The following is a 16,382-nucleotide window of genomic DNA, read 5'->3' as shown; positions in this document are numbered from 1 at the left end:
ACAGTGAATCCAGCCAATGCAGCAAGGAATCGCTGAAATGAAGAACTGAAAGTTTGTTCAAGGAATGTTGGTGGAACTTTAGGTTGTATTAGTTAATTGTAATGGAATAAGCAGGCATAGTTGGCCTAATGTAAGTGGCTTTCTGGTCCAAAACTGGCAGGAATATAATTGCACTAAGAGGGGGAAAAGCAGCCACACAAACTGGCATCTGTCTTTCTGAAAGTGCAAAAGTCTCCTTCCTCCCAAGGGAAACTCTTCTTCCTCTCCTTCCTTAGGCAACAGCCCTGGGGTCCACAGTGGCTGCAATCTGCAAAATCAAGAGCTTCCCACCCCAAAAATCACGCGATCAAAACAAGTACACGACCTCTAACTTCTGCAGGCCCCATCTCAGGAAGGGCATTCAGAAGCGGGCTGGATTCACAATTTCTTGTAACGTGGAAAAAGAAAGGCGTTTTGTGTGTCATGGGCTTCCTCCCCGCTGGCTGGGAGTGACACCCGGCCTGCTCCATGCTTCCAAAAACCGCTCATCGGAACCGCTGCTGCTCCTCCCGGGTGGGTGCCAGGAGCTTGGGCACGGACAGCGGGACCTCGTCACCGTGGTGGCAGGAACGGCCTGAAACGGTAAGGGGAAAAAAATAAAAAATAAAAGTAAAAATTGATGTTTTTATCTAAAATGCTGACGCAAGGAAAGGCCGCAGGCGGGGAGCGCAGCGGCCTCGCTGCCGCCAGGGGTCGCGGCAGTGCCTGGGGCGGGGCGGAGGAGCGCCAAGATGGCGGCCGCGCGGTGGCTCGGGGCGGCAGCGGGGCTGGGCGGCCGGTAGGTGACTGCGGGGCCCGTCGGCTCCGCGCTGCCCCGGCCCCGAGGAGGGAGCCCGGCGCTTCCCGGGGGGTTCGCTCCCGCCCCGTCTCTTCCCCGCCGTGTGGCAGCGAGCGGTACCGCGACCTACCGGGCCGCGCCGGGCTCGCCTCGGCCTTCCCCTTCCCTTCCCCGCCGCAGCAGGGCGGCCGCGGGTGAAGTTATTTCTTCCCCTTCCTCCTGGTCGTTACAGAGAGGCGGCGAAAGGCTTTTTCTTCCTCTCAGCTGCATTACAGCGGCCGGGCGTTAATTTCTGCCCAGCGCGGGTGTGCTGAGGGCCCTTCCTTGAGGGGCTGCTCGACCCCTGCGCCCACACGTGGAAGTAACGGGGGGTGATTGCCCAAAGCGTGCTCAGGAGCATGCACTGAGGGGTGTTTGCCCCCAAATTCCACTCAGGAGCGTGCCCCGAGGGGTGATTGCCCCCAAGTTCTGCTCAGGAGCATGCACTGAGGGGTGGTTGCTCAAAGCGTGCTTAGGAGCGGGCACTGAGGGGTGTTTGCCCCCAAATTCAGCTCAGGAGCGGGCACTGAGGGGTGATGTTCTCCCCCACACATACTTGCTTGGGGTTATGCAGCGAGGGGAAATTTCTCTTGCAGTTGCTCAGGTCTGCACAGGAAGGGGAAATTCAAAGCCCTGACCCACAATGGACCACATAGTGATAGGCAAAGCCCCTGCTGGGGACTGTGAAATGAGAGGTAATTTCCCAAATGTGGGTACTGGGACCATTGACTAAGCTTTTAGTAATGGGGGGTTAGTTCTTTCCTCTTCCTTTTGCCCTGCCGTGAGGTATGTGAGCCCTTCTTGTCAGTGAGCGGTTTACATACTGTATTTGTATGTATGTTTGTACTCATTCAGAATGTTAAAGAAATACCTGCAATTGTACATTTAAGCTTTAGTTTCTTGTGGACTTTCTCATTCCTTAGTGTTTCGTAAGGAAGAAGCAAACGGGGGAGAGGATCAATTGTGGTTTTCTCTTTCTGTACACAGATAATGGGGGTATGCAGATGGGAAAAATCCCTTTTCTTCCATCTGCTTTGTTTTACAACTGGAGCACGGGCTGTGGGCTCTGTGTAGCAGAGATGTGGGGTTAGAACCGTTCATCTCCTTTCACTCCCTAAAGCTAAAGGGAGGAAGGAGAACTGGGGGACACGCATCCCTTTGTGGTCTCTGTACCTGTTACCAAGACCACAAAAGTATCCTGGAATCATTTAGGTTGGAAATAGACCTTTTAGACGTTTTCTTTGTTTGTCTCCCCCACCCACAGCTGGAAGGTCAGTTTTGTGAGCAGAGGCTTTCTGCCTGTTCCTGTGCTTGAAGAATCTGCACCTGGGTGTAGTGCCTCTGTTCTGGTTTCTGACCCCCCAGAGAGAAGTTCTTCCCCAGTAAGACCCCCTGCAGATGTGATTTATTTCATCTGCCTGTTTCCCCCTTTTGTACCTGATGCGAAGGAGAGAAACCAGATGATAACTAATCGTTTGCATATTAGTGTTTATCTGAGCTACTTTTGACACGAGGGGGTTTTGGTTCCATTTTCCAGTTTTTACTTTGCTCTGAAACACCAAGGCTTCTGGAGGCACATGGGAAAGACTTTGACCAGCCAAACCAGCCAGAGTAAAGCAGTAAATCTGGCCTTTATTTAGCCTTAAGTGCTTGGAGTTGGGCTCATCTCAGCTGTCTGAAATGTTCAGAAAATTAGGTAATTTGTCCAAGCTAGATGTCCAGGTTCTTGGTTGGCACTTCTTCAGTGGGCTTCTCTTGGGTGACCTTCCTTTTTCTGTTACAGATATGTGAGGCAATTTGTCTGTCTCTAGTGACTGTGAAGGAGTCTAGATTTCCAATTTTAGGTCTACTGAGCAAGAGGGAGCATTGAAGAGGGGGAAAAGTAAGGGGCATTTCATAGTCTGACCTATTGGCTTGCTACTTTGAATCAAGGTAGATGGGTGTCTTGTTGGGTTCTGGGGATTCTTGGAGCATGTGAAAAAACTTTCTTTGGGGTATTGGGGACGTACAAACTTATAATTTGGAAATTCTTAACAAAACTATGATTTTTCTCTAGGTTTTGTCATACAGTATTAAAAGATCGTAATTTGGCAACTAAACAGCCTTTCCACCAACTTGCACAGAAGAAGTCATTTCTTCCATCTGCAGTATTGCATAATACAGGTAAATACAAGCTAAAAATAAGTAGATTAATGCATTGTGGGATTTTATGTCTTGTGTTAATAATGAAAGCCCACTCTTTTTTAAAATGTGAGTGTGATAAAATTTCCTGGGTGCTTTCCTAGGTGGTTTTTAATGAAGTACTAGCACAATTGGACATTTGAAGCTTGGGGAGAAGACATGCGTGGCTTATTTTCTGCTTGATTAGGTGTGTGTTGTTTATGGCATTCATCTGCCAAGATGTACAAGGGACTTTGGCATAAAATAATATTTGTGCTTTGCTGCATTTCTTAATTTAAATTTTGTCTTAGTGTAGTTGTATCCCTGATGAGAGACTTCCTGTAACACTGTCCTGCATCAGCTCCTTAGCTCAGCAAGATTAAGTTGCTGCCTATCCCAGCAAGGATGAAGGCAGAGCCTTCCATATTTAGACCTATGATGCTTTCTTTTAATTTTCCTCCCCTTGAATCTGCACCCATGTATGGTGCATTAATGTCATTCTCCATTAATATCACCTGCAAAGGTAACTTGGTATTACCCAGAAAAAGCAGTGGTTAAGACTGAGTTTGTTGTTCCTAACAGCTTTTTGGAAGGCTGTATGCTCAGCAAAAAGAAACAAGTCTGTGAAACTTGCAGTGCAGAAAAACATTGCACTTTTGCACCTGCCTGGTGGATTTAGCATTTAGCAGCTGCTTTCTAATGCTGTAGCAAAAAGAGTTTAAGGGAAAACAAAACAAAACAAAAACAAAACAAAAAAAAACGAAGTTTATCTTTACTTTTGATTTCAGAGCAAGTCTAATCCTACCTGGTCCAGCACCATGGTTTTTATTTCAGTTCTAGCCATGTAGTTGCAACAGGTGCACTCTGACTTGGTGTTTTATCTGCTTCTGCAAGTGTCCTACCAAAGTCTGCCTCTATTTGGTATTTTTTTTTTTACCTCAAGCAGCTGGCAGATCAGGATAATAAGAAAGCATACAGCCTCCCTTGGAGGGTTGAAAGAAACAATGCAGATGTTAGCTGTAAATGCAGCCAATTACCAACAATAAATTCTGAATGGGTTATTCACAGTTGTGCAAAGAACTCCAGGTGGATTAATGATTGAAAAAACCTGGCCTTGGTAAGGTGGATCTTCAGCTGCTGAAGATGTGTGCAAAATACAGTGTCTACCCACCTGGGCACCTCTTCTGGGAGGTGCCATTTGTGGTGTAGGGTGTTTGAGATGCTAATGTGAACACTGCATGATAGCTTTTAGTGACCCATGGCTTTCAAAAAACTGGCAGAATGTATTTTATTTACACCATCCACATCCCCTGCTGCAAGCTACTTGCAACCATGCTGTCATGCTGATTTTGGATGCCAACAGGACCTGGAAGATGAGCAGTTCTTCCGTCCCCACAGAGGGAGCTGACAAGTCACTTGTTCTATCAGGACTGTTCCTTTCATGTTGAAACTAAGTACTTCCATGCTAAGCCTGTTTTCTGTTTATAAAAGAAGTGGTATCTGTGTACTTGGCCGTTGGGTATGTTGGAGTCAAATGGGTTGTTGTGATGAGAGACACATGCAGTAACAATCTGGTGATTTATAAATAGTGTGATTTGTCATCTAATGCTAGGGAGTCGAGAGCAAAATGGCAGTTTAGGAAATGTGTCAGCTCGTTCTGTTGCTTTAAATCCTCCTTTTTGAAGCTATGTGAGCCAGTTTCTCCAGAATAATTTCTTTATAAATATTATTTACTAGGTATTTTGGGGTTTAAAATGCATTTTTCTTTGCTGTCTGTGCATATGTCATTGAATTATTTCATGTGTAGGAAGAGTTAGAAGGAGAACTGGAAAGAATTAGAAGGAGTGGGACTGTCCCTACCTGATGTTGGGCTTTAGTAGAACATCAAGCATATGCTGCATGGACATGTTTACAGGAAAATACACTGTTAAACATACACCATTAGATGCAGAATATTTAATTTTTATTCAAAATCAGTTTTGGCTTTTTTTCTTTCATTATAAGAGTCTAAAAAAAGAAACACCTACAACTCGAAAGGAATATTAGTAAAAATTTATCTTTACCAGTCTTACCATTTAATTTTAAATTTTTGGGTTGGTTCAATTTCTACAACACAGGTGATTCTTATAGTAATTCACCCTCAGATAAATATTAAAAGAAGGCATGGTTACTGTAACTGTAATGTTGAAAGACTGGAAAAAAAAAGTCTTAAATGATAGAATCATCTAGGTTGGAAAAGACCTTCAAGATCACCAGGTGCAAGCATCAGCCTGACCTGCCAGGTCCCATCCCCATCCCGTGTCCCTTAGTGCCCTGTCCACACACCTCAAATACCTGCAGTGATGGTGACTCTCTACCACTTCCCTGGGCAGCGTGTTCCGAGGCCTAACCACTCGTTCCTTCAGGAAATTTTTCCTGATATCCAATCTAAACTTCCCCTGGTGCAGCTTGAGACTATTTCCATGTAATATACATGTAATATATATTGTAATATATGTGTAACATATATGTGGAAATATATTTCCATATTGTGTTTCTTCAAGAGAGGGCTAGTAAAACTTACGCTGAGCCTTTACTTTGAACAGGAAGTGATAATGCTGGACAGGGATCTCACAGCATTTGAAGATTTAAAAATAAAAAAAATAAACTGAGCACAGCGAAGGAATGAAGGTTGCATCTCTTGGTCTCTGTAGAAAGTGAGGATGGTGCAAGCCTCACATGGTTTGATACTGTTGTAGTCAGTTGCCTTTAAGTAAATACAAGTTAGCAAAAGAAGCAAAGACAAGATTCCACTTATCTTGTTTCCTATAAGATAATGTTACTATGTTTGTTAGCCTGGATCCTTTCATGTATTCCTGTTTATCTGGGCTCAGACTGCTGTTGGTTATAGAACAGTGAGCCTTCGGTCTTGGCTTGCCAAGTCATCAGGAAATTGGGATCCTTGACTTCCATTTAAGCTATTTAGGTTTGATTACGTTAACTTTCTTCTTTTTTTTCCCTTTTTTTTTTTTTTTTTTTTTAATTTTCCAGTAAGATGCATGTTTATTCAAACTCAGGACACACCAAATCCAAATAGTTTGAAGTTTATTCCAGGCAAAGAAGTACTGGAGTCAAGGACTATGGAGTTTTCCACACCTGCTGCAGCATTTTGCTCACCTTTAGCAAGGTATTATTAAACACATCATAATTTGGGGGGGGGGCAGATGGGACAGGACAGGACACACCAATGTGGGCTGTGTGTTTACAGCTGATGTTTTAAATGCAGCTTCTGATTGTCCTGCACCTCAATATACTCAGGAGCAGATTGGTTGGGTTTCAGTTTTTGGTGCTTCTTTAGTTGAGCATAAAATTGAAGCTGGGCAGATTGTTGTTATCGAAGTAGTCTTTCTGTGTGTTTGTGCTCCCTACGGCTCTGTCAAAGCAGAATGCATCGTGGTCTGGTTTATGCAGCTGGATTGAGTGGTATTGTAAGTCCCGGATTCTTGAACAGTTGCTGCATCATAAGTAATACCTCTGGCCCTGATTTTGCAAAACTGCTCCAATCGGAAGATTCCTAATTCCAGGAGTTACTCAGAAATCATGCAACTTTTCAGAATTGGGAAATACACAACATAAGGAAGTGAATACTCCCCAAATGCTATGAATTAAATGTGGTAGGTTGCTTTGGCAGTTGTTAGTATTAATCTGAACTTCAAAACTGGTATTATAAACCTTTTCCTTCCCAAAAGGTTTATAATATTTCATTCAAAGGAATGCGGCCAAATTTGGCCAACTCTCTCAGGCTGAATTTATAACAAGTCTTGAGAGTTGCAGCTTTCAGTACCAAAATACGTAACCTGAAGTAAGAATCACTAAGCAGGTAATCCATTCAAATCATCGTGGTGTAGAAGGGGCTTGGAGCATCGTCACAAGTCTCTCTGTAAGTATTTGGAAGCATCTATTTTTTCTTCTTTGCCATTAGCCTCTGAATATAAACTTTCCTTTATCTGTTACATGGGTGTAAAGGCTGCACTTGGAGAATAAGGTCCAGAAAGGCTGCAGTAAGTTCCATCCAGAGGTCCTAAATTAAGTCATCTTTGTGTATACTGGAAGAACTGTATGCAAGTAGAAGCTACTTGATGTGATCTGTCCAGGAGGCGTAGGGTTATCAGATGTACAGCTCAGTGCTGTCAAAGGTCTCTGTTAGCATTGTTTGAGAGCAAACAGGATCTTTACAAGGAAAGCTCTGTGACTTAGAGTAACAAATACAATGTGAAAGGTTTTCCAGGACATCACAATGCGTTACTACAATGCTGCAACAGTAGGATCTGATTATGCTGAAGTACATCAAGTTGCAGAGCGCAAATGGCTGTCAGAAAGTGCCTTTGTGTTGTCATATATCTGCAAACAGACATTTTCATCAAAGAGGATGTATGTGCTAGAGTATGCAGCTTATGTGTGTTGTGCAGGTTAATGGAAAAAAAAAGTCTGTATGTATTGATGAACCACGTTTTTTGTAAACTGAGTAATCATTTATTTTAAAATGAAATATTTTCCAAAGAAGTAATAAAAGTTTTTAGAAGGTGAGAGAGGAGTGAGAAGTATTTCGTTGATCTTAGATATTTTGGTGCGCTTTTAATTTTGTTGTTTCAGTAACTTTAAAATCCGGTTGATTTAATGTTGTAAAAACACTGCATGCATAACTTTTGCGTGTGGAAATTCAGACGGGTATTATGAAATCTTTTCTGTCATTTTTTTCATTGCAAATACCTTTGTGATAAGATTTCTGTTTCCTGCATTCATTGTGGTTTTTGATGTTTTCCAGTCTTTTGAGAGAGTATCTTTTCTTCTTCTCTCAACTATGCAAAAAAATAATAAAAAATCTTACAGCCTTTAGATAGGCTTAACTCTCAATGCTTCTTATTTAGAATGTGTTTTTTTGATATTTTTTTTAAACTCTCACAAGTAGCATTATATACTTACTCTGTAGATTAATTTGTTGGGTTTTAATGAAGTGTTTGTGGAAAAGGGTCTTTACACTCATTCTGCTTTTTATACTTAAAATATTTTCAGAAGGGTGCTCTTTCCTATCATCTACATTCTTTGTGTTGGTTTGGATGCGTGCTAATGTACCACCTGGTGCTGGGTGCTGTATGGGGCCATCTCAAGCAATTCAGAATGAATGCTAAATCTCCAAGTTTTTTATATACTGTAAAAATGGCTAAAATATACAAAATTGCTCACAATGTGAATTGGTGTGTTAAAGCCTTGCGGACCATTTGGCACTAATCTTTTTAGTGAATGGCAGTGGTTGTCATTTTTTCCAGTGAAATTGAAGGCAGTTTATATTGCGCTCAATTACTTTAAATAGCTTGCTTTAATCTAAGGAACTTTTCCTTGTATCTGCACTCATCCTACCTGAAACCATAGGTACCAAGTGGTTTTGATGATGATCAAATATATTTTTATACATAGAATATCATTTTGCCTCCAAACAAGATTTGGAGAGAGAGTGACTCTCTTCACGTATCTTGTGGAAAAGTCCTGAAAGATGTGTTCACTTTGACTACCCACGCTGTTTCACAGCAGGAGCTCCTGGCTGTGCTGTAGGTGAATTAGATGCCAGTTTCTCATAATGGTTCCACTCTTTGTGCTTGTTTCTGTCTGGAAATGTATTCTAGAACTTTTTTTTTTTTTTGTGAATGAATAAATAAATTGTTAGGAGTTTGTCTGAAACGTTTGTATTTTTTGTTTTCTTAACAGGCAGCTATTCAGAATTGAAGGAGTTAAAAGTGTTTTCTTTGGGCCAGACTTCATCACAATCACCAAGGTAAGCACAACATAGGTTCACATGTGCTGAAACACGACCTGAGATTCACCTGCCAAGTCAATGGCCACAGTCAGATTCTCGTTGGGAGATAAGTAACGAAAGTACCAGAGGCAATAGTCACAAGGGCGTTAAGGGAAATGCAGGTAATATTTAAAAATAAAATAAAATTCACCATGTGTGGATAAGCACTGGAATAGGTTGCCTCGAGAAGCTGTAGATATCTTGTCCTTGGAAATGGTCAGCATTGGGCTGGAGGAAGCTTTGAGCAGCCTGGTCAGGTTGGAAGCTGGCTCTGCTTCGAACGGGCGGTTGGGCTTGGTGACCTCCTGAGAACACCTCCCGTGAGGCAACTGCGTGACTGGAACGAGGTGCGCTGCAGGCAGCGTTGTGTTTACTGAAGGTGTGGCACTCAGTGTCAGCAGAGATAAGGTGATGTGTAGCTGTATGGGGAGCCCTATACAATTCAGTGAATTATACTTTGGCTCAAAATCAAATGGAACCATAACAAACTTGAGTCTTTGATATGGTTTGGTTAGGTTAAAAAGAAAAAAAGTGTCAAGTAATGTATTTAGGAAACTTTATTTTTCACTTTTTAGCTAATATTCTAACAGCACTTGGCTTGCAAGCAAGGAAACCTTTCTGTTGATTATTTTGAGTCTTAAACATTTTTGGCAAAGCTGGACTTGCGCATAAAACCTGAGAACCTTTATGATGTTAACATAAGAGGAATCCGTATCTAATTTTATTATTTTTAGGAAGCAGATGTTCCGTTTAATCACTTTTCTTCTGATTCTCATAGGAGAGTGAGGACCTGGATTGGAACTTGCTGAAACCAGATATTTATGCAACTATAATGGATTTCTTTGCCTCTGGTTTACCTGTAGTTACTGAAGAGGCGCCTAGGACAGATACAGGTAAGTCAAATGCTTAAGGAAGCAGCCAACACCTGCTGGGTTTAGTCTGTGCAATATCTGAGCTTCCATTTATCCCTCAGAAAAGCACGCAACAGAATTTAAAGTGAAAGCTGCTAAAGCTTAACACAGGAAAGAATTTTCAGAACACGCATGTCCTAGCAGAAGAAATGCTGAACTGTCTAAAAGAGTTGCTTAACTCTAAGTACAAAGCCTGATTTTTATCTGCTGGAGTATGAGTGTGCCTTCACAGGAGCTATGCTGAGCTATGTGTTTTGGCAGCATGGCCCACGTTCTGCTGTACTTTGTGTGCATGAAATATTTATGCAAGTGTTGAGGCTGTGTTTAGAAAGCTATTGGGTGTTGCTGCACATCCTTTCCACGTGGGCACCTACAAGGGTTTTCATTTCCCCTCTTAAATCAGAAGGGAGCGTCCAGGCTTAACGTCCGTTTGTTAATGATAGATTTATGGTCTTACATGAACAAGAAGTGCTTAGAAGTCCTTTCCAAGCTGTAATAGAAAATAATGAGACTAACTTATATTTTGAGGCAAGGACAGTATTTTGTCTTGTATTTTTATGTTTGCAACTTACCAGCTTGTACAGTTTTTCCTCCCCTAGTGTTTTAAGGCAGATGATGACTATAATTCCCCTCTGCTCTTCTCTGTCTGGATTTCATTTCAATATTAAGATAGGCTTTATTTTATTTGAAAACGTTATTTCAAAAATACTTCTGTGAGACTAACGTGGAGCCTGAAATTGTGCCGGCCTTAGCAGAAAGAATGAGTCTTCTGAGGACCCTGCCTTAACCCACGCTTCCAACCCATGAATGGTAGTTGTTGCTTCCTTTTCTTTCTCTTCTTTTTGTGTGCTGTCTTCACTGTTATAAAAGGTGGCACTGCTGTTAAGGCCTTCGCTTGGTACTTATGAGCCAACGTTGTTTTATGTCAGTCACTGCCTGGTATGTGAATGTGGATGATGCGGATAAAGATACATACACTGAATTAGATGTCCACCTTTCGGTTTCGGTCATCTCAGCAATGGTTTTATGCTATGTCACTCTGCTATGATGGTTATGCAGTGTTAATAATCATAAAAAACTTCTCTCCATGTTCTGATTTGCATTTTTTTCTTTTCCAAAGCTCCATCAGAAGAAGATGATGAAGTAGTATTAATGATTAAAGAACTGCTGGATACAAGAATAAGGTAAACCAGGAACATTGCTGCTAGATGGATTGAGATAGGCTTGGTTTGGATTTATTTAAAGAACGGTCCATTTTTCTCTGGGTATGTGTGATTTCACAGTTCAGTATCTAGCGTGGGGGTTTAAATGCAGAACTGGCCAGAGTTGTGAATGCAGTTTCCTCTGACTGAAAATTTTCTATCTAGTTTTCCTGTTAAAGCAAACTATGTACTGAACATAGTCCATATTACTGAGTGATTTCAGAATAGTGTAGAGTCTTACCCTCTGGAGTGCATTTAAGCAGTTTTTAAGCATTGTGTTTAACCCGGTTATTTCTAAATAATGAAAACAACACAAATAATCTTCATTTTTACAGTGACATCTTTCATTTTCCATCTTGTTACATTCATCTCTGTCTTATACTGGTCCTTCCCTTCCAAGTATTCCAAAGTAGGTTATATTCTTTCCTGTGTCATACTCTAAGAAAAATTTACTAGCAGAATTCCCTTGCTGTCTGGTCTTCATTGGATTTTTATATTATTTTTATATTATTATTTTTATTATTTTTATATTTTTTTATATATTCTGCTGCAGTTTTATCGGTATTTTAGCATGGTTTGAATTTAGAGTCTGGTTGTAACTAATGAAGTCTCAAGAGTGGCTGTGGATTGTGTTGTTTACCTGGAGAATATTTTTATGTTCATTAATTGCTTACTAAAGTGACCTGAAAGGAATAAGCAACTTGACATTTTAGGTGCAGTGTTTAGTCTAACACTGGTTGGTTTCTTTGGAAGGAAAGAGGGAGAAAAGCAGAAATAAGATGGAATGTTTTTTCCAAAGTGTATTGATGTATGCACTAAGTGTTGAAACGTGTTACTGAAATATACTTTTGCGTAAAACCATGACAGAAAGTAGCATTCAGTAAGTCTGGCTGGGCTCGGCATGTGGTCATTTAAAATCTGTATGGTATTTTTGTCCTTGAGTTACCAGCAGCCCTTCTTAAAATTCACAGAATTTCTGTCATAATCACTAGTTCTTTCCGCCTTTTTCTTTCTTTCATCTCCTCCCTGGTGGACCAAGAAGCTGTTGATGAGAATATCAGCAGCAGTGCATCTTACTTCATTATACAGCAGGATAGCTGACGGAAACTATATACAAGCCAGTGGTACATACAGAGCCTTATTGTTTGGTGAATCAAAAATATGTGCAAAAATGTTGTAAGAAGGTGCAGGATGGAAGGAATGGAGATCTGAAAGTTTCTGCAGGGTGTTTTAAAAAGTTAATTTAAAGGTTTTTTTTTGTTTTTTTTTTTAAAAAGGAATTTTTATTCACGTTCTTTGACTTTCTGGAATGGAGATAATTAGCTATGGTGAGCTGTTAATAAATGTCAGATTCATAGGTTATTCTGTTAGGAGTGTAGCTCTTAAAAGGGTTATTTTGGAAATCAGTATAAAAGCTTCTTTTAGAGTAATGGGATGGTTTTAGTTTGGTCTGGAAGAACGTTGCTATGGGGATGCAATTACAAGGCTGGTCATTTGTTGTTTGCAAAAGGAGACCAGGCTGCAGAAATGCCATGAGTACTGGGATATAATCTTAACAGATGCTGGTTTCTTCACCCACTTGCAGAATTAAGCTTTTGTATACTTGGTGTTTTTTTGTGTTCTATGTAAACTACAGTAAACTGTGCATTTATTTATGGAAGGATGTAAGGGCTGTTTATCCCTGTCCCTAGTCATGTAAGAGATGCACATGCATCATATGGTGGACATACACCTATTTTATGATGGAAGTCGCTTGGATTTTGGTGCATAATTGAGGCAAGCATCATCACATGTGGAGAGGGCTTTGCAGGCTGGATCAAGCTCTGCTCTAAGGTGCTTACCCCTAGAATTTCAACTATTTCTTTGCAAGTTACTGCATTCATTGCAAATATGTTTTGCTTAATATCCAATAAAAAGACAGTAGCCATGAATGTGAGAGTCCAGCAAATTATGAATTGTTGGAAATTTTAATCAGGTGGTTGTAGAGAAAGAGGGTTGCTGTAGTTACTCTAGCATGCCAGTTCTTTGTGTATGTTAAATTGAACTCTTCTTAAGATTCCTAGAAGAAAGCTACACTTATTTTAAATTGAGTATCGTGTTCCATCAGGCCAACAGTGCAAGAAGATGGTGGCGATGTTATTTATAAAGGCTTTGAGGATGGGATTGTGCAGCTGAAGTTGCAGGGTTCATGCACCAGCTGTCCCAGTTCCATCATCACCCTGAAGAATGGGATACAGAACATGCTCCAGTTCTACATCCCCGAAGTAGAAGGCGTGGAACAGGTGGGTTGGTGTGAGATAATAGCTGCTTTTGTTCAAATTGGGGGGGAGGGAGGGGGGAGGGGGTGTTAAGAAAAAGAAAAAAGAACAAAAAAAGGCGGGGTCTTTCTGCCTTTCCAGTATGCCAGGTTGGCAGTTTAAGCAAAAGTACGGGATATGTAGGTGCAGTTTTTGTAAGCCAGGAGCTGTGCCTTAGCAAAAGATTTGGCACTTAGCGAAGTCCTGCACCTGGGGAAGGACAGCCCCTGGCACCAAGATGTGCTGGGGGCTGCCTGTCTGGGAAGCAGCGTGGCTGCAAAGGACTCGGGGCTCCTGGTGGACACCAAGTTGAGCATAAGCCAGCAATGTGCAAAGAAGACTAACAGTGTCCCCGAGCGGTGCCAGCAGGCTGAAGGGAGGTGATCCCTCATTGGGTTCTCTCCAGCATGTGAATCTCCTTCTTTGTTGAGGAGCCCAGAACTGTGTTAGCCAGTGATTGTTACCTTTGTGCTTTGGTGATTTTTTTTGTGGTAGTAAGGGACAAGCTCTTGTCCCTTCCAATGTAGATTCTTTTGCTTTTTCATTAAAAATCTGATATGCTGCAGTGATTCTAGTGGCCTCTGTAGTAATGTGACCAGCTCCTGTTATTTCAGCCACATTTCCAGATGGTATTTTTGGTTGGAAGCTTTTTTTACATTTTTCATGTCACCATTGTCATTCAGTGACGTAGAACAGCTACTCTTCCCCTTGAGTCCAGCAAGGATTTAATGCAATAAATTCTCTAGGCAATGCTACAGGACTGAGAGTTTACATTGTTTACCTAAGCTACTTCTGGATTTGATTTCAGGTTGTTGATGATGATGATGACGCGGAGAAAGAAGCTAATTCTACTTAAGCTAGCATCATCTATGGCCAAATAAGTATTTATTTCTCATGGTATGTAAATCAGCCTTGTGCTGAGAAACAACCAAATTTGACTTTCTTGCCAGAAAAATAGTTGTACTTCTGTCTGTGAAAATGTCTCCTCAGTTTAAGCAGTTTATCCACTAATTTATTAAATGCCCTGCATTGAAATGGCAGGCTTCTAAAAATGGTGATGTGTCTCTTCATTGTTCTTCCGTACAAAAAATTGAAGATTTAAAAAAAAAAGAGGGGGCAGAAGTAAAGTTTCTTGACTTTTTTTATGCAATAGAAATATTAAATATTTTTTCCATTGCTGTATAAATGGGAGATTCAGGAATGTTAATTTTATCAAGTCTTAATAAAATGCTTTTTATTTATGTCAGTTTTGTGTGAAAAGTAACCCATAACTTCAACTGTTAATTTTAGAGGGTGCAATATTGCCATCATTTGTGAAAGTTATCTACTTGTTTGCTACCACTGCACAAGTAATAGCAACAGAAACAAAGTGAATTGTTTGTTTTAAAAAACATATATTTTTAAATAAATGTTAAAAAATGATCCTTATCAACTTCAGTAAGTAGCAAGACTAATTAGCTTACTTAGAAGTAAAATTGTTCAGCCACCATTAGTGGTCTGTTTAAACTTGCAAAAGATGATCTCTCTACATAATACTCCTACATCAAGATGAATGTGCAATGCTTAAGGGCACAAATTACATTTGTAGGATAGCAAAGAAAATGAATGTGTTTACCTATGCAATATCCTGTTCCTTCTACAGTGCCAAAGAGTGCAGCTTATGTGTAACTTGGCTGCCCTGGCTGAGTGCGGGGAGGACGTGGCAGAGCAGAACACGCTCCAGTTTAGAGACTATGGGAAGAGAAATATTTATTGTTCTGAAATTGAAATACGTAAATCAGGCTTTGCAAGTACTTCTGTTTATTTCTTGTGCGTGTAGGACTTAATTTCTTCCTGGTGCCTAGCGTTAGCAGATGGCTTGCCTAATGGAGATAGTATTTCTTCTTTGTGCTGCTACAGTTGAGCTGAGTTTGTGGTCATTATTTGGCTTATGATTATAGTAGTGTTCCCTGCGTGCAAGGATTTGACAGCCTCTGGTATATTTCCTGTTCCCCTCCTTGCCAGTGTAATTCCACTGAGTCCCTTAAATGGGATCAATTAAGTCAGTGGAGAATCTTATATGGCATGCCAGATCAGCATGTGGTAACAATAAACTTCGTATTACTTGTTGGAAATTTGAAAATAAATATTTTAGCAAAATATTTCTTTAGCTTTCATGTAGAGTAATGACCTACTGTCATTTAAATTACCCACTCCGGATTTAGAAATTGGTTTGAAATTACTATGTTTTCTTCAACTCCACTACAAAGTACACAGTGCCAGATCTTACAAGTTATATCAGTGACAAAATCCCCCTTGAGGTAGGCTCATACTATCCAAGAGAGCTTATGCAAACTTTATCACCATGTTCATCAGCAAAGCACAGAACGGCAAGTAATGTTTCTCGTTTCTCAAAAACAGAGCTTTTTTAGGTCTAATTTGCCAATTCAATGCATTATATATGTCAGAACATAAGCAGCAAAGTAGCTGATTTGTGTGTTAAATAAAAATGTATCTCTTCAGATGTGGTCTTTATTCTTCAATTAAGCAGTACTGATTTCTTTCAGGTACAGTAAGGATCCAGTTCTGTTGTCTGTTTCCGGTCTTGTTTTTAATAGGGTTTAGATTTGTACAAATAGGACTAAATTAAGCCTGCATGTACTGAGGATGAAGGTTAAGCATCTTGTGATCTTGTGACTGAAAAGACTGCATGTCCAGCACATGCCCTGTGTGTCCTCAACCATGTTTTTCAAGCTGTTGTGGGGAGAGGTTAAGGCCTGCACCCCATCCCCCTCTATCTGTTCTGTCCCACAGCAAAGTAAGCTTTCTAGATCAGTGGTTGTCCTGCATGAAGTGATGGAGGGGCTCTCTAGCTCTGGATAAAGAGAGAGAGGGGGATGAGTGCCAGTTCGTACTTTGTAGGACCAGTCCTTGCATTCAGTACTGCTGTAACCGCTGAGATCCATTTCTCAGTGACACGGGAGAGGACTGGTTCAGGGGGATGAGACAAAGTTCAACTCTGTCTACAGCATTAGCAATAACCATAAATTCTGATATTATGATAGCCCAATAGGGTAAAAACATATTGTTAGGAGATCGTGCGAACCTTCTGATCTCAATGGAAAAGCTTAGTTAATGGAAAGAAGG

General features: G+C 40.8%; 1 protein-coding gene across 2 annotated transcripts; it reads left to right on the top strand.

Moving 5' to 3' along the window:
* The first annotated feature begins 709 nt into the window (after positions 1 to 709).
* NFU1 (NFU1 iron-sulfur cluster scaffold) lies at positions 710 to 15,757 on the top strand. Of its 2 annotated transcripts, XM_035568822.2 has the most exons (9): positions 710 to 817; positions 2,913 to 3,019; positions 6,047 to 6,182; positions 8,759 to 8,825; positions 9,625 to 9,739; positions 10,878 to 10,941; positions 13,067 to 13,241; positions 14,065 to 14,153; positions 14,899 to 15,757. In XM_035568822.2, the coding sequence occupies exons 1-8, from the start codon at positions 771 to 773 to the stop codon at positions 14,110 to 14,112; spliced, it is 759 nt and encodes a 252-aa protein (XP_035424715.1). In that variant the 5' UTR covers positions 710 to 770; the 3' UTR covers positions 14,113 to 14,153; positions 14,899 to 15,757. The 2 variants fall into 2 exon arrangements, with proteins under 2 accessions (XP_035424715.1, XP_035424714.1); XM_035568821.2 differs by having other exon boundaries at positions 14,065 to 15,757.
* The last annotated feature ends 625 nt before the right edge of the window (positions 15,758 to 16,382 follow it).

This window comes from Cygnus atratus, chromosome 27, assembly GCF_013377495.2.
Source record: "Cygnus atratus isolate AKBS03 ecotype Queensland, Australia chromosome 27, CAtr_DNAZoo_HiC_assembly, whole genome shotgun sequence".
NCBI classification, from domain to species: Eukaryota; Metazoa; Chordata; class Aves; order Anseriformes; family Anatidae; genus Cygnus; species Cygnus atratus.
The sequence above is the reverse complement of the archived record's forward strand: the minus strand, read 5'-3'. Positions and strand labels throughout refer to the sequence as shown.